Source organism: Saimiri boliviensis, chromosome 2, assembly GCF_048565385.1.
Source record: "Saimiri boliviensis isolate mSaiBol1 chromosome 2, mSaiBol1.pri, whole genome shotgun sequence".
NCBI lineage: Eukaryota > Metazoa > Chordata > Mammalia > Primates > Cebidae > Saimiri > Saimiri boliviensis.
The window spans coordinates 207,792,904-207,813,754 of record NC_133450.1 but is presented as its reverse complement, the minus strand read 5'-3'; the positions used below and the strand labels follow the sequence as shown (position 1 = coordinate 207,813,754).

Here is a 20,851-nt window from a genome sequence, read left to right as displayed (position 1 = left end):
TTCCAACAGCAACCCAAATAATAGATTGCCATGAAGTCACCTGCCTGATTTATCACTGATCAGGGTATTTACAGCATAAAATGCAGTTCAGTCTAGGTTGCCACATGGAATCTAGAAAAAAGAATTCTAACCTCTGATAACTAAAAAGCTATATAAGAAGAGCTGTTCTTGACTTTGAAAGATGTCTGCCTCAGTCAAAGAGGTCTTATAAATATTTTTTTGTATTAGCTTAGTGTCTTTGTCTTCCTCACCTCTTTGACCTTGCAATACCCAAATATCCCAATGATTTAATAATTGTGTTTATGGTGTTGGGTGGTTTTTTTTTCCCCCAATTGGGAAAATAAAGAGAAACAGCAAAGATTACTTATCAGATGAATGCAGGAGGCAACCATGCCATTCAGACCATTTCAGTTCCAACATCACCTCTAGAAGACCAGCCCATGCTGTCTTGCCCTCAGAATAGTGAATGATAGATGGTAAAAATAAAAGTAGAATAGTTGTGTTTCAAACAAGGGACTTAGTTTAAAAAAAGAATGATGTGCTCTCACTTTAAATTTGTGGTATCTGTGAGATGTGCAGTAAGTCAGATGTTCTTTGCCATGCAGTAAAAGAGAACTCTAAGTGAATTTAGAAAGGGGACACACGTACATTCAAAATAATAGTCTTAGCACATTTTAGACTGTGCCTTCTCTTGAGAGGTAATGAAGAAATCACAAACTAGAAAAAGATCAATACAGAACAAACACGGGAGAATTTTCCCTTACAGTTTACAAAAAGGGGACTCATAGTCTGGGAAATCCAAGAAAAGTGTTGACATTGTAGCATCAAAATTGCCTGTCATTTAAGTCACTCATGGTTGAGGGAGGGTCTGTCCTTCTTCTATATGAGGTTACAAATTGTCATCAGGTGGTTCACAGATAAGGCAGAGAGCCAACAGTATCTAGTTCCTATCTTAGCCAGATTCAAGTATAAAAAATCCTAGAGGAGAAAATTAGGCAAACATATATGCTTATTTCTCATGGCTCAAACTGATTTTCAACAAAGGACAAATTATTTTACTATTAACAAAGGATAAAGTAAAAATTTATGGATTTAGTCTTATGGGTTTTGATTTTGACTCTATAATGGTGTTTTAAATTGACACACTTTCTTTTTTTTTTTTTTTTCCTTGCTTTAGTAGCTGAACCTCTTCTTAGCCACTTCACTGTCTCAAACATGACCTGGGGCAGTGTGTCCATCTCGTGGGAAGCTCAGGAGTCTGCCTTTGATAGCTTTCTTATAGAAGTCAGTAATTCTGATCACCCCCAGGAGACCATGGTGCTCTCTGTGCCTGGGGTGTCTCGCAGCTCTGTCATCAACAACCTCAAAGCTTCTTCTAATTACACTGCCCACCTTCATGGCCTGATTGGTGGGCATCGTGCTCAGAGCCTGATGGTCCAAGCAACCACAGGTATTTCCTATGATAGCTTCTTCACTCTTCATTGAAATTCCTCTGAATAGCATTCCAAAAATCACTCACTACCTACTTTTCATCCTCCTAGTTGCTCCAAATCCTTCTCAAATTTTATAGAACCATCCAAATAAAAGCTTTAAAACTTTAGAATAACTCTCACCCCAAATTAAAGAATTTCAGTGTCAACCTCTTTTTCCTAAATATCCATTCACATCTGGAGTCGTTCTGTTTGTTTGTATAGAGTTAACCTGACTTGCTTTGGTTGAATTTCTAAACCATCCTTTCCTCTGATCTTGAATAATCTTTTCCAGTCCCACCCATTATCATCTTCCTGTGGTCTTTCTAATCAAAGTTTGCATATGTCATGTTCAAAGAGGTATGTGCATGCCATTTCTGGTGCCTTGGTCAGAAAAATTACACTCTCTTTCTCTCCAGTAGAATTTTTTAAAAATAAGGGTGCCCTGAGCTGAGCATGCTGAAAACAAACACTGAATCACAAATCAACAACTGCATGAGAGGACCCAGTGGTCTTATTTTGTTCTTGAGATTTTTGTCTGAAGACTACCCTTTTTTTTTTTTTTTTTTTTTTTGACATGTACTTTGTCAAGCGTGTTTTATCACTCACTGACAGCTGTCACAAAGTCTCAGGCTCTTCTCTCCAGCCATCATCTTGTCCAAATCTTGGTGCATGTGGTGAATATTCATAGCATTAAATTTTTGAGAATGTTTCTCTTTCCTGGAAGCAGCTAGCATGTCAAGGAATCATTTCGGAAGGTTAGAAGTGGTGAGAGAAAAATGCCCCTCATTTTGCATGGAACACTGACCATATCCTAACTACCACTATCTTTCTCTGTTTTTTCTTGCATCTCATTTCTCAGCTTGGTTACACCCTTTGAGAGCCAGCTGGAGGCAAAGCTGACCTCAAGAATCTTAAGTCTTATTCTGCATGGTGAATCTGTTGGCATTGACAATCTGTCTGGTAGCATAAAAAGAATTCTAGCATGCATCCTTAATTTGGGAGATTGCTTCTACAGCAAAATATATGGAAATAACAGAGTTCCACTTGGAAAATTTTTATCTTTTGTGTGATTGAGGGAATTTGCTGAGGTTGAGGTTATAGCTGAAAACAATTGCATTGTTGCCTTCTCAAACTAATTGGTAAGTAGGAAATCCAAAGTCAATGCTAATGGCTATATACTGCTTCTATACCAAATCCTTTTTGTTCTTAGAGATTTTATTGCATCGAGTTATGCTGTACAATTGTGCAGATAAAGTTTATCCAAATGAGCCCCTTATTTCCTCCAAATTTTGGAGCTGGAGCAAAATAACTCCTAAGGCCGTGGTGTGCCTCTTCCCAACCCTAAATTCTGATCTTAATATCTGAATCCCTCAGTACTCTCCAAAGTACAATATGGGTTGCACTTATTTTAAAATAAGTGCATAATGTTAAGGGGCCTATATCTAGCCATATAGGCCCCTTAACATTAAATGAGTTGCTCTCAAAACTGAATGTCTGGATTTTAACAGAAAAGAGATATATAACCTCAGGGAAACCATCTATCTGTCCAAATTATCCAATAAGTGAGTTTCCTAAGCAGAAAATTTAATGCCTAACTTCAAGTTGTTCTTTCACTTTTACATTCACCAGGAGTTTCTAATGGAAGCCATCTTCACCTTTATGGTATTAAAGAGTGAAATATAGATTTTTCTACAATGCACATTAAATACTGTAAAAATTTTTCTTATATGGATATTAGCCTTTAATTTGTGCAACCAATAGATACTAAAAAGAATACTAAATGAGGAAACTCCAAAGAAGCATTTTCTAAAGGCATGTTCACTGGAACACCACTGGAACATTCTTGAGATGTTCGAAGATTATTCCTCAGAGAGTGTATGCATTGATCAGTAAGTTTATGAAATTATTGGCTAAAGAAAATGAAATAGGTTTATTTACAGAAGCAGCCTGCCAGAGCCTTTAAAATGCAAACCCGCCTTGTGAATCTCTATGGTAAGATACAATATTCAGTGTTTACCATGCATACTTAATCATAAAGCTGTCTTGTCTTGGAACATCTTACTGGGCTTGTGTCCCCATTACAAACTTTAGAAAATGTAGCCTTAATAGCCTTCACATTATTCTGATCTACCACTCTAATAGCTTGTCTTCTCTTCTTATACATGACTAGCAAATGGTAGTGTCTATGCTTTAAAAAAGCACAAATCTAAAAAATAAAAATAAAAAATAAGAAAAAGAACACAAATCTATGCCCACAGAGAAAGCAATATATTCTCTCCCATCATATTCAGTGCAGGTGTAGACCCAGCCTAACACACTACCTCTTCTGCATATATTTGGAGATATCAGTGCTTTCATGTTCAATGGCTACATTCTGGAGAAATCTACTGCTTCGCCTAATAATGTCTCTCTCTTTCTTTCTACCCATGTTCCTTCTCCTTTAGAGCCAGAGCCACAGTTGGGCACGCTAATTCTTACCAATATTACTCCAAACAGCTTCAACATGTCATGGACTACTCAAGCTGGGCTTTTTGCAAAGATTGTTATCAATGTGAGCAATGCTCACTCACTGCATGAGTCCCAGCAACTGACAGTATCAGGAGATGCAAAGCAAGCTCACGTCACGGGCTTGGTGGAGAACACTGGCTATGACATCAGTGTGGCAGGGACCACCTGGGCTGGGGACCCCACCAGACCCCTCACTGCCTTTGTTGTTACAGGTACTCAATCAGAAGTTCTCACTTGCCTGTTTAAAACTCTAACACAGGGAGAAAAAGAGATAAGGCATCTTAAAGGAAAATTCACCAAAATACAGTCTTCACTCCAAATGTACACTTTTATTTTTGATGGACAAATAATAATTGTGTACATTTAGGGAGAATAATATGTTGTTTTGATATACACATACATTGTGGAATGATTAAATCAACCTAATTAACATATCAATCACCTCACCTACTTCTTTTTTTTTTTTTTGGTGTGAAAATATTTAAAATCTACTCTTTTAGCAATTTTGAAGTCTTCAATATGTTATTATTAACTATAGCTAGTCACCATGCTGTGCAATAGATCACTAAAACTTATTCCTTCTGTCTAACTGAACTTTGTACTCCTTGATCAACATCTCCCCTTTCTTCATCTCCCCAAACTCAGTTGCTGGTAACCACCATTCTATGCTGCTATGTGTTCAGCTTTCTTAGATCACACATATGAGATCATGCAGTATTTGTCTTTCTGTGCTTGGATTATTTCACTCTAAAATGTCCTCCAGGTTCAACCACGTTACTGAAACTGAAAGAAAATTTTCTTCTTTTTCAAGGTTATGAAATATTCCATTTTATATATCTGTATCTATATAGATATAGATATATATACATACATATGGAATATATATATTTATAAATTATATATATATATATATATATATATGCACACATACATTTTTTTTATCCATTCATCCATTGACTGACACAGGTTATAATACATTATTCACAATAGCCAGATAATACATGTAAACTTCTAAGTAAAGAGAAGGCAGATATTATTACAAAAAAAAGGTCTTTCACAGCTACCCTTGGGAAATGGAGACAATGTTCTCAAGAGTTGTATAAAGCTTTCAGGGTTTTTTTGTGCCCAGTTTTATTGGCTGTTTTATCCACAGTTTAGAGATTCTACCTAAAAAGTGAAATCCTAAGTTAGTAAAGGCCTAAGATAGAAATTCTGCTCATAAATCATGTGAGGTAAGGCAGTTTATATATGTGCCCCCAAAGTATAACCATCCCTTTCTTTTAAAAACAATTCTTCTTAAAATTGGCAATACAATAGATTGATGAAGGTTCACCCTCAGATGGCAGATAAATTCCAAGTTTAATTAAGCCCTACCCATTCATTAAACTTGACTTCTTGGACATTTGCCAGTGTTTAATTTGTCAAATGCTCCCAAATGGTGGCAGCCAAGACTGCAATGGCAAAGGCTGCACATGGTGTCAGTTTACTAAATTTCTATCCCAAAAAGCATCAGACAATATTTAGAAGTCTCTAGCTTTGCATTAATGGTAATCTTCAGACTCCAGACTTTGCCATCTGATTTTTCACATTAAACCAGGTCTCTCTCAGGGTCTAAATTGCCATAACTAAGACATGTTAATTAGTACAATTAAATATTTAATTATAGGCAGCAAGGCGTCCTGGAATAGTGAGAATTTTGAGATCAAACTTACGTGGTTTCTAAACCTCAGCCTTTTAGTTACATAACTTTGACAAGTTCTTAACTTATTTGAACCCTAATTTCCTTATGCATGGAGAGAGGATGCCACAGGTACTTCTGGAAGCCTTGTCTCATAGATTAAACGGAGTTGATGAAATTTAACTGCCTAGCATCCAGTAGGTATTTTATAGATGTTATGGTCTTCCTACCATCTCCCAACATTATTGGGAAAGTGGCTTTCTTAAAAATAACCAATAAGCCTAGATAGAACAGTAGAACTATGCAATCATGAATTCCCTCTCCTTTTAAAGAGAACATTAGATGTGTTTTAATATAAGATTAAAAAGTGATTATTTTTTCCTATCGTTACCTAATGAGAATTAAATCATTTAGATGAGTCTTCAAATGCAGAACATGGTGATTTCTTAAGGGAGTGAGACAAGGAGGAACAAGATGAGATTCTCACTGCTCAGGAGGGGAGAAATGGCCACAGATCCCATCAGGCTGTTGCTTGTAGCTGCCTGCAGGACCTCCCACATAACAGAAGAAAGGGAAGCTAAGAGAGCTGGTCTTGGAAATCCTAGATCCAGTTACAGCATTGTCTCAGCTAATCCACGATGTGAAAAGACTGTGTTTTAAGAGAAGCATATTAAAAAAGAAAAAAATGAAACAGGAGGGACTCTTAAATAACAAGCCCTTGATTGACTAATTAGCCTGAATGCCCTCAGTTTCATTGGAATTCACTGCTTTGATGGCATGGAGGTGCAAAGAGGCCAGCTATCAAAGAGAGATGCCACTTATCTAAACAAAATCCAGGAACAGAATTTGATACCCTTGTCTCTCAGACCAAGATTGTTTGCACAGTATAAATGATTTCATCTTCGCCTTTGATAGAATTGTGATCCTTGGGAAATCTTTACATGGAAAAAAAAATGCCTTAGAATAAACACCAAGTATTTCCAAATAAGTACAGGAAGTCCAAGCCACAGCAAAATTTAAATCTCTATTCAGGGGATGAAGGCATTCATTCCCTTATTCATTCAGTCACCAAATACTTCTTTTTAAAATATTTTTCTTTACATCTCATGGATTAGACCCTGAGCATTAGTGAATTAATGCAAGAGGATTTACCTCTTTAAAAGTTTCCATTTAGCTGCAGTGGAAAAAGAAGTGTCTAAACTAGATGTAGCTAACTTTGAAATTTCTGTCTCTTTTTCTTTCTTCTGATTAAAAAAAAAATGCATTTACCATTACTATGGGTTAAAAACAAACAAAAGCTAGAAAAGAGATACTGGAACTTCTCCACTAATCCTCCTTATCCCTCAGGATTGCCATAGCTGATTGGCATTGGCTTTGGGTATGGAAAAAACATAGCACTTGGAGTCAGAAGACCTGGTTGGATCTCAGCTTAGGCACCTAGTAGATGTATGACCTAAGCTAAGTCATGAATATCTCTGATTTTTTTAGATGTGATTGGAGCTAGAAGGCAGGTAGCAATATCCATTTTACTGTATCATTCTGAGGATTAACTAGGATAATGATGTGAAGCTTTGTCAGTTGGGAACTATTAACAGAAACAGCCAACATAAACTCCCTTCTTTTGGATATCCCAATGTGTGAATAGGCCCTTTAGCACCTGAGAAATCAGAAGGCCTGGGACCTACATGTTTGGTGAGTGAAGAAAGGAAGGTAAATGAATGAAGAAAGGAGGGATGATGACAGAACTTACTAAGACAGATGTGTCCTTGTTTTCTAACTTTATTCAGGAAAATAAACAGCAAAAGATTTAGCAAATCTTTTATTTTCTTAGTGGGTTATAACTATGAGCTATTAACTTTGACACATAAACAAAAATTACCTCCTCTTTTTATTTCAGTTTGTAAGAATATGGCACTAATTGACTTCATTAATTTGACTCAAAATGTGCATTAGAAGAGGGATAGAAACATATGAAGTATACCCCCCAAAAAATTATACTTTCAAAAAAAAAAAAAAGTGGAAGGCAGTGGAAGTAGAGAAAGAGACCCAAATTCAACACAACGTATCCTATTTGTATAGAGAACTACGTAGCTTTTGGAGTAAGACCCAACTAAAAACTTTGCTTTGTCCCTTACTAGCTTGTGACTTTGGCCAAATCAATCAACCTCTTTGAAACTCAGTTTTCTCACATGGAAAATGAGAGTAATACCTACCTCACAGGCTATTAAGAGAATTGCACAAGAAAACGCGATCTGGCAACCAATAAGCTCTTACTGAATTTTCATTTTCTGAGCATATAACACAAATTGAATGATGGACTTGGGTATCTATTGGTGTTCTTGGAAACGTGTGCTATCCTGACAGAGTCAGTGCTGCTAACCTGAGTTATTTTCACTCCTCCCTTCTTTCAGAGGCCCTGCCCCTTCTGGAAAACTTAACCATTTCCGACATTAATCCCTACGGGTTCACAGTTTCCTGGATGGCATCGGAGAATGCCTTTGACAGCTTTCTAGTAACGGTGGTGGATTCTGGGAAGCTGCTGGACCCCCAGGAATTCACACTTTCAGGAAACCAGAGGAAGCTGGAGCTTAGAGGCCTCATAACCGGCATTGGCTATGAGGTTATGGTCTCTGGCTTCACCCAAGGGCACCAAACCAAGCCCTTGAGGGCTGAGATTGTTACAGGTATTTCAAACCAAGTGAGCCATTCATTCCTCTTCCTGGTCCCCTCCTGTGTAACCTGTCTCCCAGATCGCCATGACTTTAACATCTTTGTTCACATTCCCTCCTTAATCCACAAATGTGGTCTGCTGTTTCACGTTCTCCCCACACTTCCTCTTATCATATGTACCTAATGAACACTTCCTACTCTCACCCCAGAAATGAGAAGGTCGAAATAATTCCACTTTGAATTCAAAATTCTTTAGACCATGTCTTGTTCATAGCTCTTGTGTGTTTACCTTATATCATCTTCCCTGGTGATCAACCTGGCTGGTTCCCAGCTACATTTCAGCCTTCTCAAAAGAAATATACCAATGAGTATATTTCAAAAATGTGTTTAAAACCTATTCCATCTCAGAGTCTCAACCATGATCTTAACAAACTTACCCAGTGGGCTCATCACTGGAAAACCAAATGTGAACTTATTTTATTGGTAATCACTAATATAGAGAGATTCTGCAACACAGACTAAATCCATAATATTCTCAAGACTAATGATTCCTACAGAAATTAACAACTCTACCAGTCAAAAATCTGTGTTTCTCAAAGTCTTTCTAGAGATTACTAGCTCCATAGAATGTTCAAAGGTCCTACTTGGTGAAGAAATTCCACGTTCAAGTAAGTTTGGAAAGATTGAGTTAAAGAGGATCTTTCACTGCAAGCCTCTTCAGAGCATCCTACCATGCATTATCTCCAAGAAGTACTTACCCAGGCAGTATTTTCCAAACTTATTTGACAGTGGATACTTTTTAAGGAAGAGGATCAAACAGAAATAGTATGCTCTGAGCACACTTTGGGAAACTCAGCTCTAAATCTACATTGACATTGAGTTTTGTCTAGTTAAGGCAATAGAAGATGAAACCCTGCGTCCACAGTATGTAGCAGAAAAGATTCCAATCTCAATTCTACCGTCTGAACATTTATCTAATGGTTAATAAAATAGCAAGAAAGAACACAAGAAAAAAAAAAAGTCAAGGGTAGGAGCCTTCTTTAGTGAAACAGCACTAAGAACAAAGCAAAAAGACCGTAACATTTTTAAAGCCATTTTGGTTAGACTCAAGGGGAATGTAATCAGCAGTATCATCACGAGCAGCTCTACAGATCGTTAATGCTGGTTTATTTGTCTTTTCAAAAATAAAAGAAAAAGGTCCTACAGAGGATGGGCACTCAGCCACTGGAAGACAGAGAGCAAATATAAACAAGTTACTGCCTTTGAACTTACTTAATAATATGTAGGAGGGGCCGATGCTGAGTCCAGATGTGGATTTGCAGAATTGCTTTTAGACAAAACTCACATATGCAAGCATATGCTTGACTTGTGTTGAATGTTGCAACTCCATCTTTCCCTTCTCCTGATCCTACTGGACTTGTTAATGTTGAACGATTTTATTTTCGGTATCTCAGGACACTTGTATCTCTGAAAGCTGGGGCATCACCACATACTGATACCCCCACTGGAGGGAAGATTGCATGGACTGGTAAATGATGTTGTCTTTCCTCCTTCTACCACCATTCTCTCTCCCTCTAGAAGCCGAACCGGAAGTTGACAACCTTCTGGTTTCAGATGCCACCCTAGACGGTTTCCGTCTGTCCTGGACAGCTGACGAAGGGGTCTTCGACAATTTTGTTCTCAAAATAAGAGATACCAAAAAGCAGTCTGAGCCACTGGAAATAACCCTACTTGCCCCTGAACGTACCAGGGACATAACAGGTCTCAGAGAGGCTACTGAATACGAAATTGAACTCTATGGAATAAGCAAAGGAAGGCGATCCCAGCCAGTCAGTGCTATAGCAACAACAGGTACTGTAAATAAACAGGAGAGAATAGAGAAAAGTCGTGACTCAAGGGTCTTCCTCTCACAGGGCTGGGTAATCACAGGAGCTTTGGGTGCAGGCAACCTGGCACTCCCACCCTGGCTCTTTCAATTATAGATTGTATTTCCTTAAACAATTTGGCTAAGTCCTTACGGGAAAAAAAAAAAAAAAAAAAAAAAAAGTATGATGCCATTTACTTAATGGGGTTGTGAGGATTAAATGAGATAATTCATGTAAAGCCCATAGTGGAAGTTCTGGCACATAGCAAGAGCTCCACAAATGACAGCTATTCACATTGTCATTAATGCGTCAACATCATTACAATCATCATTTTTTTTTTTTTTACATTCCACAGATTCTTCCTTCTATTATCTCATCATATTTTATCCAGAGATCCACCTCCTTGTTCTCTGGCTAAATGTTCGAGCTACACCAACCAGGGAGATATGGAGAAGGGGCACCTCTACCTATAAAGATTAATATTTATAAAGTGCTATATGTGAATAATCAACACAGTGATCAGCAAGGATAAAGGAGAGAGCGAGCAAGATTAACATGCTACTCTTTGTGAAGCTCTCTAACTTTATCTGATACTCATAACAACTCTGAAAGGCACCTAGAGTGTCCTTGGAGTTTAATCACCTTTTTCCATAGGAGCTATTTCAAGGTATGACTCTTAGGCCCAGGGTGATGGCTCACACCTGTAATCCCAGCATTTTGGGAGGCTGAGCCAGGAGGATCACTGGAGTTCAGGAGTTTGAGAACAGCCTGGGCAACATAGTGATACCCTGCCTGTACAAAAAAATAAAAAGAATTAGCCAGGTATAGTGCCTCACACCTGTAGTATCAGCTACTTGGGAAGCTGGGGCAGGAAGATCTCTTGAGCCCAGAAGGTCAAGGCTATAGTGAGCTGTGTTCATCCACTGCACTCCTACCTAGATGACCGACCAAGACTCTGTCTCAAATAATAATAGTAATAATATAACTCTTTATAATAATAATACTAAGATGAACATGACTAAAGAGAAAAGGAAAGACCCCCAACAAGTAAATCATTTCATGAAGCTGAGGGAAATGCAGAGATATGGCATTCGCTGGTGACAGCTTCTTCAAAGGAAATCAAGGGACAGAACCACAAAATCACCAGGAGAGATAAAAGGGACCTGAGAAATGATGTAGCTCAACAACCTCTTCTGTTTGTACATGAAGACTCCGAGGCCCAGAATGGTGAAGTGATTTTTCTAGAGTCATGGAGCTAGATTTGGAGTAAAACCCAATGACCAGCTTATTCTAACACTATTAAAAATGAGCAGGCTGGATGACAGAAAACCAATCAATATACCTGCTTGCCATCTCTGACAGGCATAGGCATGACATTTGCCAAAACCTCTCCTCTCTGTCTAAAGATAGATATTTTATATTGTCAAGTTTCAGGACCTAACAAGCGCCAAGAAATCACCAATGGAAAAATTATAATCAGTATTTGTAGACTTGGAGAAAATGCTAGAATCTAGGCAGCAACCTAGTAAGAGGAAAAACCCTGTTGCATATTAACAGGGACACCCTATCCTGGGATGCAGGTCTGAGTCTCCTCCTCCCATGGCTGCCCATAAAATGACTCCAGATCAGAGGCAAAGCCTTGATTTTGACCTTGGTTTATAAACAGCGCTCTTCAAAGTTTACTTCTGATCATTGATTTTGTTTTGCTGATCTTTTTTCTACAAGCCTTGCAGTTCTAAAGCAAAAAATAGAATGAATAATCATGAGTTACATTTTTTAAAAAAAAAGAACAAAAAAAAGGCAAGGCAGACCCTCCTCTTTTGGAAACCTCGCTCTTTGACTTTCTTCTCTAGATTCTTGTAGTTTACAGCCAAACATAGGAGCGTGTGTGTGTGTGTGTGTCCACGTGTCCACATGCCTGTGCTCCAGAACCAGGAGAAGACAGGAAAGGAGGCTCTTGAGTACAGAAGATGCCTAATTTCTATCTTCACCTTATCAGATTTATAAATTTCCCCTTTTGTTTTTTTCGTTCTTTCTCCTCTCCTCTCTTCCTTGCTCGTACCATTGTAAGCTCTTCTCTATAATCATCTATCCTTCTTCCTCCTGAGAAGGCCTGCCACAGTTCCTCCTCTCACTCACAAGGTACGTCTCCCTAGCACAAACTGCCAGCTCTGAGTTCCCAGGGCAGTAGAAGGGGCAGTGAGAGACGGTGTTGCCTAGTGGTTAAGCCAGCAACCGTGGGGCAGTGTCCTTGGAGTTTAATCATGGGTCTACCTCAATTCCATCATCTGGAAAAGAGAATTTAACTCAAAGCTCAGCCACAAGGTTTAAGATCATGAATGTCAAGTATTTAGCAGAATTTCTTTACCCACCATAACTTTATTAGCTATTATTGTGTTTGTCCATAAGATACACCTACTAAAATGTACCTACATCACTGAGTTTTTCAGTCATTGGTGTAGGTACAGTGAGAGTACACCAGGTTGGCAGAGGGAGATCCTCACTGCCTGAGTTTATGCATCTTACTCTTTTGTTTTGTTTTGTTTTGTTTTTCTCAGTTGGCCTCATCTTGATATTTCCTAGGGGACACCTTAAAGTCTAGTATGGCTCAAGGAGGAAAGAGGAATATTGGAAAGAAAATAAAGAGAGGGCAATCATATTTACTGAATTCTCACTGCATGCCAGATGCTGTGCTGGGAGTTTCACATTTATTATCTCTGCTAATCCTCAAAACATTCCTGTGGGTGGGTACCACTTTTCCCTCTGGACAGATGGAGCAACTGAGGTTCACAGAAATGAAGGGACGTGCCCCAGGTCACCCAGCCTCTCAGTGGTATTTAAACAATTAAGATCTTCCAGGCTCCAGAGACCCATGTGGTTTCTGAAACTTTCCATGAACAGGGCAAAAAACCAGGCAGCCCACAGAGTCTGGAGGTGGCTACCAGGTCACAGAAGAAAGCTGAAGGAGAGATGTCTTAGATGAGAGGAAAAAAAAAAACCCTTGCTGAGTTTCTATGGGTTTCAGAATGTAATAATCCCTGTGGGTTGGAGAGGAGAAAAGATGAGGCAGTGGGTTCCCTAGAGCCTGAACATTGTTTCCTGAATTCTCTGGGTAGGCATGGTCAGCTGAAGAGGGCAAAAATGGAAGCCAAAAAAATACACAGAGAAAAGCCAAATGAAACTGGGGTTTGAGGGGAGGTATTTGGGGAGGCAGAAACTTCCCCTGGGCATCACTTTCCTCATTGCAGACCCAGTGTCCACTAGGTGTTTGTTTTGGTGATGGGCCTGAGGTTCTCCTGGCTTTGGACCTACTTCCAGTTCTAGGAATGGGTTTGTCCAGGTCAGTGTTTGTGTGAATGTGATTTCCAGGATTCCAGACTCTGCTTGGCTCTGCTGCCTACTCCTGGGACCCCGAAAAATCATGTGACAGGAATGTTCATGGAAACCTTGGTTTTGTCCTCTGTAAACATGGCTACAACCACATCTTCTCGGGGGTTTCTGTAGGAGGATTAAGTCTTATAAATTACAAAGAACTGTACAGTTTTCAAGTCTTGGTATTATTTAATAAAAGAAATTAGAAAGCAAAGATTTAAGGAAATGCTAAACATTAAAAATAAAAGGGGGACATATTCCACTCCAGGAAACCATTCTCTCTTGATTCCTTGGAAGTCAGCTGTGGCGCTATCACTCCCCTTGAATTGGACCAAATGACTCTTCTACAACCCTGAGCCCTGTATCTGATGTGAAACAACAATTAGTCCTAGCAAGTCACAACTTAACCACAGATCACCACATTCTGCATCCTAAAGGCTTGGCTCAGACACAAACTCTAGGCACTGAGTTTTCCTGAATAAGGAATTCAAGAAGAACCACTGAAGGACCAGATAGTTAACTGTTTCTGGGTTTCTCTCGTGTTTTCTTCTTGACAGCCATGGGCTCCCCAAAGGAAGTCATTTTCTCGGACATCACTGAAAATTCAGCTACTGTCAGCTGGAGGGCACCCACTGCCCAGGCGGAGAGCTTCCGAATTACCTATGTGCCCATTACAGGAGGTAGGAGACTTGGAAGCGGGGTGAGGGAGAGGAGGTGTGTTGCGGGTTTGGATGGATTCCTGAAAGAGACTCTAACAATTTTCATCCCCCCAAACAACATGGCCAAAGAAAATGAATTCTTTATTTTTGAGACCATCTGGAGAGAAGAGACCTCATTCGTAAAGTGCTATGAGATTCTTAGAAGAAACTATCATGTGAAGCGTCTTTTGAACGAGACCTTTTTAGCCTTGAAATTATAAAATTCTATGAGCAATAGATCTCCAGTACTGTTTGCACACCATGACAAAAGATTCTAAATTTATTGGCATTTCTCTCTCTGAGCACACTCATCTGAAAAGCTAGTCTTGGATGTTTGCAAAGTTTTGCCTTTGGGTACCAAATCTGTCTGTTTCAGTAAACAATGGCAAGTTGTGCCTTACAAAATTTGTAAGTTCTAATTCAAAGCATATGGGCTATAATAGAGAGCACAGGGTGGAAGCCCAGTCAAATATGCCTAAAGACATTCCGGCAGGTAGTAAGCTACCTGTTGCTGGAAGTGTGTGAAGAGAGGATGGTTAATAACCTCTTCACAGGAATGCTGTTGCAACTGTATGGCAAGTCTGACCAGCTAATGTGCAAGCTCTCCACTAGCCCCCAAATTCTAAGAAATATAATTTCTGTGTTTTTTAATAAATACAACAGCACAAACTTGACTCTGACCAGCTTTCTTTTCTTAAGTAGAATTTTCACTAGTAAGAGAGTCTCTATAATCCTAAGCCAAGACAATGGGGGAAATAGATCAGATATATATTACATAGTAAGCGTCCCATATTCTTTGTGGGGAAATAAAACTTATACAACATGCCAGCTCTCTAATGAATGGAAACTTGCCATTTTTAGTACATTGTGACTTCATGTTTTGTTGTGGTTTCTCTCTCTCTCTCTCTCTCTCTCTCTCTCTCTCTCTCTCTCTCTCTCTCTCTCTCTCCTGGCTTCATTTTTGGCATCTGCACCAATGGAAAAAGCATTATACAAAATGTAAGGCTTCTTCCCTTATGCCAGAGGGTAGGAGCAAATGAGAAGTCAAGAAAGCGGCACTGGATGAAAATATAGTTTCATTTCTAAACCAGATCCACCCTTTTTGGGGGCAACCGTGAATAAGTGTCAATGAGGTTCATTATTCCTGGTCTTGCTTTTACTGTGTTCTAGGTAAACCCTCCATGGTAACTGTGGATGGAACCAAGACTCAGACCAGGCTGGTGAAACTCATACCTGGGGTGGAGTACCTTGTCAACATCATTGCCACGAAGGGCTTTGAGGAAAGTGAACCTGTCTCAGGGTCGTTTACCACAGGTGAGTTGGTGGGTGGGTGGGTGTGTGTGTGTGTGTGGGTGTGTGTGTGTGTGTATTTTTCAAATATCACTTGTACATCTTATGTCATTTCTCACCTTCAGCCCTGTAGCTCATGACTCAGCAGCTAGAAATAAAAGGGTTTCGTTCATGAGATCCTAGTGGAAAGTGAACAGGATTGAGAGTGCCAAAGGCCTCATTTCTGGCTCATCCCAGCCTCTGGTGAGCTGGGTGACCTTGACTTCATCGGGCCTCTATTTCCTGGACTATGGTGAAAGAAAAGGCCCAAGTTTGGCAGTCATAATTACCTGAATTAAAATCCAAATTCTACCAGCTACATGAGCCACCAGTCCATTTTTCTGGGGTCTACTTTCAGGCACAATTCTGCTTCCCTCACAGGGTGTAACTCACATGAAACTGTATTTGTAAAGCATCTGTATTAGCCTACCACCTCCTTCCCCTCCCCGCCTATTGCCTGGAACCCTCATGAGGGTCCCTCAAAGCAGGTGTTTCACATGAGCATGTAATGGTGACAGCAGCAAAGCCAACTCCTCTCTGTTTGGTGGCTCCTGCATTCCAGGCACTGTTTTGTTACTAAACCCTTCTCATGTAATTCTCACAGCAATTATCATTCCCATTTTACAGAGGAGACAACTGAGACTTGGGGAAGTGAAATACCTTGGCCAAGCCCACATAATTAGTAAATGCTGGAACAAATTTGAACATATGTCAGTCTGACTCCAACCTCTCTATCCTTCTGAAAGAAAGGGTTCCTTTCCTGGTATAACCTGATTGGTAGAGTACCCTGTAAAGAGGAGGAAATAATGAATTGCATTGAAGGAGAATGAAGTGGAAAATTTCTCTTCAGACAGCCATGTCTCTAAACAATTTATCCTTTGATATATGAGCAATTATCCAGTCCAACTCATTAAGGGATACAAAGAATGGGCCTCATAGGAAATTTTAAAAATATCCTCATAGCCAAAAAGAGTTGACAACACACAATTAAAACATCCCATCTGAACCCAGAGTCCCATCCACCCTTCCTCACAGGCCCTTATTTCCCCAAAGAAATCTTTCATCAGTGGATTCTCCACGGCAACAGATGGCAAAAGCTGGACGTGGTCCCTCCCAATGCCCATTGTCATCATCAGTTAAAGGAGATTCTGTCCATGCACAGTGAAGCAGGAAGAAACTCAGAGTGGGCAATGTGGGCTCCACAGTTGCCCTGCCACATCCTGGCTCTCAGGCCGGTCATTTTATCCCTCGAGGCTCAGGTGCCTCTCTGTGAAATGAGCTGAGGATAGCTTCCCTCCACCCCGGCCAGGACTGTCATGGGCGTAATTGAGCAGTAAGTGAAAAAGCAAGAAGAAATGGTTAGATTCAGGTTAGCTTCTGAGAAAGTGATGTTGGGGAGTGGGAGAGGTCAGTTGAAAAAGGCCAGGGATAAACACCCTTTGAACAGCCATCCTTTCTCAGAATAAGTCATTTGAAAAACACACTTAAGACTTCAAGTACCTTTAATAGAGATCTTAATAACAACTGCAATTATTGAGAGCTTTCTCTAGTACACTTTACATACGTTTCTTAGCTAGTCTTTATTAATTAAACAGTCACCCTTTGGCAACTAAAGAAAGTGAGGTTTGGAGAAGAAAAATGGATTTCCGCAGGGCACGGAGGCACCAGGCCAAGAAGCCATGGTAGAACCCAGGATCACCAGCCTCCAGAGCCTGGCTTTATATTCTCTGCAAGCCGTCTAATGAGAGATGCCACTTAAAGCTCAGAAAAGGCTTTGAAGCCAGGCACAATGGCTCATGCCTGTGATCCCAGCACTTTGGGATGCCAAGGCGGGTGGATCACCGGAGGACAGGTGTTTGAGACCATCCTGGCCAACATGGTAAAACCTCGTCTCTACTAAAAATACAAAAATTAGATGGGTGTGGTGGTGTGTGCCCATAATCCCAGCTACTTGGGAGGCTGAGGCAGGAGAATCGCTTGAACCCAGGAGGCAGAATTTGCAGTGAGCTGAGAACACACCACTGCATTCCAGCCTGGGTAACAGAGTGAGACCTTTCAAAAAAAAAAAAAAAAGGAAAGGAGAGGAGAAAAAAATGGCTTGGGCAGTCTTAACTATGCAAGTCCCTTCTGTTTGTGTAAGTTCTTTTCCTGGGGAAAGTGATATAAACTATAATAATTCTTGTCATGTAATCAACCCTGTTCAGTTTACACAGCTCCTTTCATCCTGTAATGTAATGGGAAAATCAAAATAACACTGAGGATGAAGCCAGCCAGAATTACTATCCCTATTTTATATGTGAGGAAATAGAGGCCCAAAGTAACTAAGCCAGCAAGGAAGTCATTACTCAAAGCCAGGTCAGCCTGGCTCCAGGCTCAGGTCTCTGAACCGTTCCATGCAGCTGACACTGTGTCCTAACACCAGGACTCCACAAGCAGTGTGGAAAGCAGAGAAGCTGGGATCTGATGTCTCACCCAATGACTTCCCTCCTGTTCACCCTCTTTCTTTGCAGCTCTGGATGGCCCATCTGGCCTGGTGACAGCCAACATCACTGACTCGGAAGCCTTGGCCAGGTGGCAGCCGGCCATTGCCACTGTGGACAGTTATGTCATCTCCTACACAGGGGAGAAAGGTAAGGTTTTGTCCAAGTCTCTCCTCACTCTAAGGAGTGTCTTTCCTGCTGTAAACACTTCCCATTCTCTCTTCTCCATGCCACATTTGGTACAGGATGGTAAAAACGCACGGGTAAGTTGAAAAGGCCAGTCGTGTTCTTGTGGCTCCCAACTGCAACCTCAAGGGAGTCTAGTAAACCATGTAAATCAAAGTAATAGATACATCTCCAGCCTCTGCATGTTTTCCTGGCTTATTCCTCCTTTCCTCGTAGTCTCTCTTCCTACTAGCATGAGACACCCTGTTTAGGAAGCAGCTGTCATCTTTTACAAAGAAGAAATCCAGAATCTAAAATCTTAACCAGACAGCTTCAGGTTGTACTTAGGTGTCTCAGCTTTTCAGAGACTCCAGGAAAGGCTAGTTTTAGCAAATTCGATTAAAAAGTGAAAAATTTTAGGCCAGATGCAGTGGCTCAAATCTGTAATCCAGCACTTTGGGAGTCCGAGGCAGGCGGATCACTTGAGGCCAGGAGTCCAAGACCAGCCTGGCCAACATGGTGAAACCCCATCTCTTCAAAATCTATAAAAATTAGCTGGGCATGGTGGTGAACCCCTGGAGTCCCAACTACTCAGGAAGCGGAAGCAGGAGAACTGCTTAAACCTGGGAGGTAGAGGCTACAGTGAGCCAAGATCGTACCACTGTACTCCAGCCTGGGTGACAGGGAGATTCTGTCTCAGAAAAAAAAAAAAAAAAAAAAAAAAAATTAGAAACATTTTTCTTGTTTGGCAACCACCAGTGCTAATTTACCCAGTTGGCAGATTAAACAGTTGCTTAGAGCACCAGCAAACTACAGCCAGAGAAAGTAAAATCAAATACAAGTATGAGACAGGAGAAAGAGAGAGTCCTTTTCAATGATCCTCTTCATCATTTTGTAATGAGCTACTCTAGAAAGAATTGTGTAATTTTAATTTCCAAGTATAGGTAAGTTTTATATTTTATGGTTTGGTGTTTTACTCTCAGTGACAATATGGGCAGGCACCAGCATCTGTGTTTGGGGCCTCTGAAATTTTTAATTTAGCCCTGGTAAGCATCTAGGAAATGTCTTTTTGAGGACAGAGTACAGATGAGGGTGGGGGAGAGGCAGGGAGGAGGGATGTTGGATTTATTCTTTTTACTCTTTAATTCTTAAATAGTCCCTGTGAGCAAACTCTTCTGAGTCAGGGAAGATGGTGTTGCACCTAAAATAAATCAGGGTATAGTTCATGGGAACCATGGAGATTGTGGATTCAGGGCAAACAAGGGTCTTGGTTCAGAGGAGAAGGGGTGTTCACAAATGATGAGGTAAGGTGACCAACTTGTGTCCACTTGCCTAGTACCATCTCAGTTTTAGCACCGGAAGTTCCACACCTAGGAAACCCCTCAGTCTCTGGCAAACCAGGATGGCTGCTCACCTGTGAATAGGAAATAAACACATGGCCCCGGACACTGTGGTCAGTATCGCTTTCTACCACTAGGCATGACCCAGCAGTCCTGAGAGACAGTGGACAGGCTCTGGTGCAGCCATCACTGTCCAATTTTTGTGACCCTTCAGCCTAATGACTTGATGACATTTAGTAAATTTAAAAAGGGCATGTGAATAACTGACAAAGAGAGGAGAGCATGCATCAGGACAAATTAAGCATGGGCAGCACAAAGCTTGGGATGTCCCCTTTAACTGTCCTCTACCTCGGGCTCAGTGGCAAAGCTGTTCCAGCTGGCCCTATGTGGAAAAAAATCTCCTGACCCTCAGTTTCCCTTCCTTCTGATTTGGTGCCTGGAAAAATTCAATCTCCATATGAAAAATCCTTTACATGTGAGGTGAGTGCTCAAGAGAAAGAGAGCGTGAGTCATTTCAGCAATCAGACCTGCTTTTCTGCAGGGTCACTGAAAGTTTCTATGTTTGAAGGAGGTGTGTGTGCGGTTTGCCAAGCCCACTTGTGGCTCAGACAGTGAGAGGTAACTGCCTCGGTATGTGTATTTCATGTTTAGTGCCAGAAATTACACGCACGGTGTCCGGGAACACAGTGGAGTATGCTCTGACCGACCTCGAGCCTGCCACAGAATACACACTGAGAATCTTTGCAGAGAAAGGTCCCCAGAAGAGCTCAACCATTACTGCCAAGTTCACAACAGGTACAAAGACACTGAGAGCTGGAAGCTCTCCCTTCTGAGATGCCCACCCACAGCCTGCATTCTAAACGGTAACCCCTAGCCAGTTCTTTAAGTCAGGGCCTTGCAATGTGATTACATCAGCAGCAAAATTCACCAGTGCCCACTCAGTCAAGGCGTGAAGAAACACACCATTTCCTTTTGAACTGAAATGACCTTGGTCTCCCCACGGGCAAGGAAAAAATTTTAAGAGGAGGGCTTTGTAAGTGGAAAAACAGTTCCCACTGGCCCTAAACCTAGCATTTAATGATCCATGTTCCAGGCAGGAAAATATTTTTGAAGAGATAGATTTTTTTTTTAGGCAGTTTTTTTCTAGATGTTTGTTAGGTTTCTATACATTGAGATTTTTTAACAAACATATAGAGATTTTTTAACAAACTATTGCAAGCAGGGAAACAGAGAAACCATCTTCTCTGTCAGGGTAAGAACCAATATTAGCCTTC

The 20,851-nt window shown here is 40.6% G+C and overlaps 1 protein-coding gene across 17 annotated transcripts in view; it reads left to right on the top strand.

Moving 5' to 3' along the window:
- Positions 1 to 20,851, top strand: part of TNC (tenascin C) — a 100,881-nt gene that overhangs the window by 64,849 nt on the left and 15,181 nt on the right. For 6 of the 17 annotated variants that reach the window (XM_074395230.1, XM_074395225.1, XM_074395227.1 and 3 more), the window contains 5 exons: positions 9,907 to 10,179; positions 14,123 to 14,245; positions 15,434 to 15,577; positions 18,103 to 18,222; positions 20,229 to 20,372. In XM_074395230.1, coding sequence (XP_074251331.1) covers positions 9,907 to 10,179; positions 14,123 to 14,245; positions 15,434 to 15,577; positions 18,103 to 18,222; positions 20,229 to 20,372 — 804 coding nt within the window. Of the gene's footprint in view, positions 1 to 1,177; positions 1,451 to 3,916; positions 4,193 to 8,069; positions 8,343 to 9,906; positions 10,180 to 14,122; positions 14,246 to 15,433; positions 15,578 to 18,102; positions 18,223 to 20,228; positions 20,373 to 20,851 lie in introns of all 17 variants that reach the window. The other 11 variants (XM_074395231.1, XM_074395233.1, XM_074395228.1 and 8 more) reach the window with 4 other exon arrangements.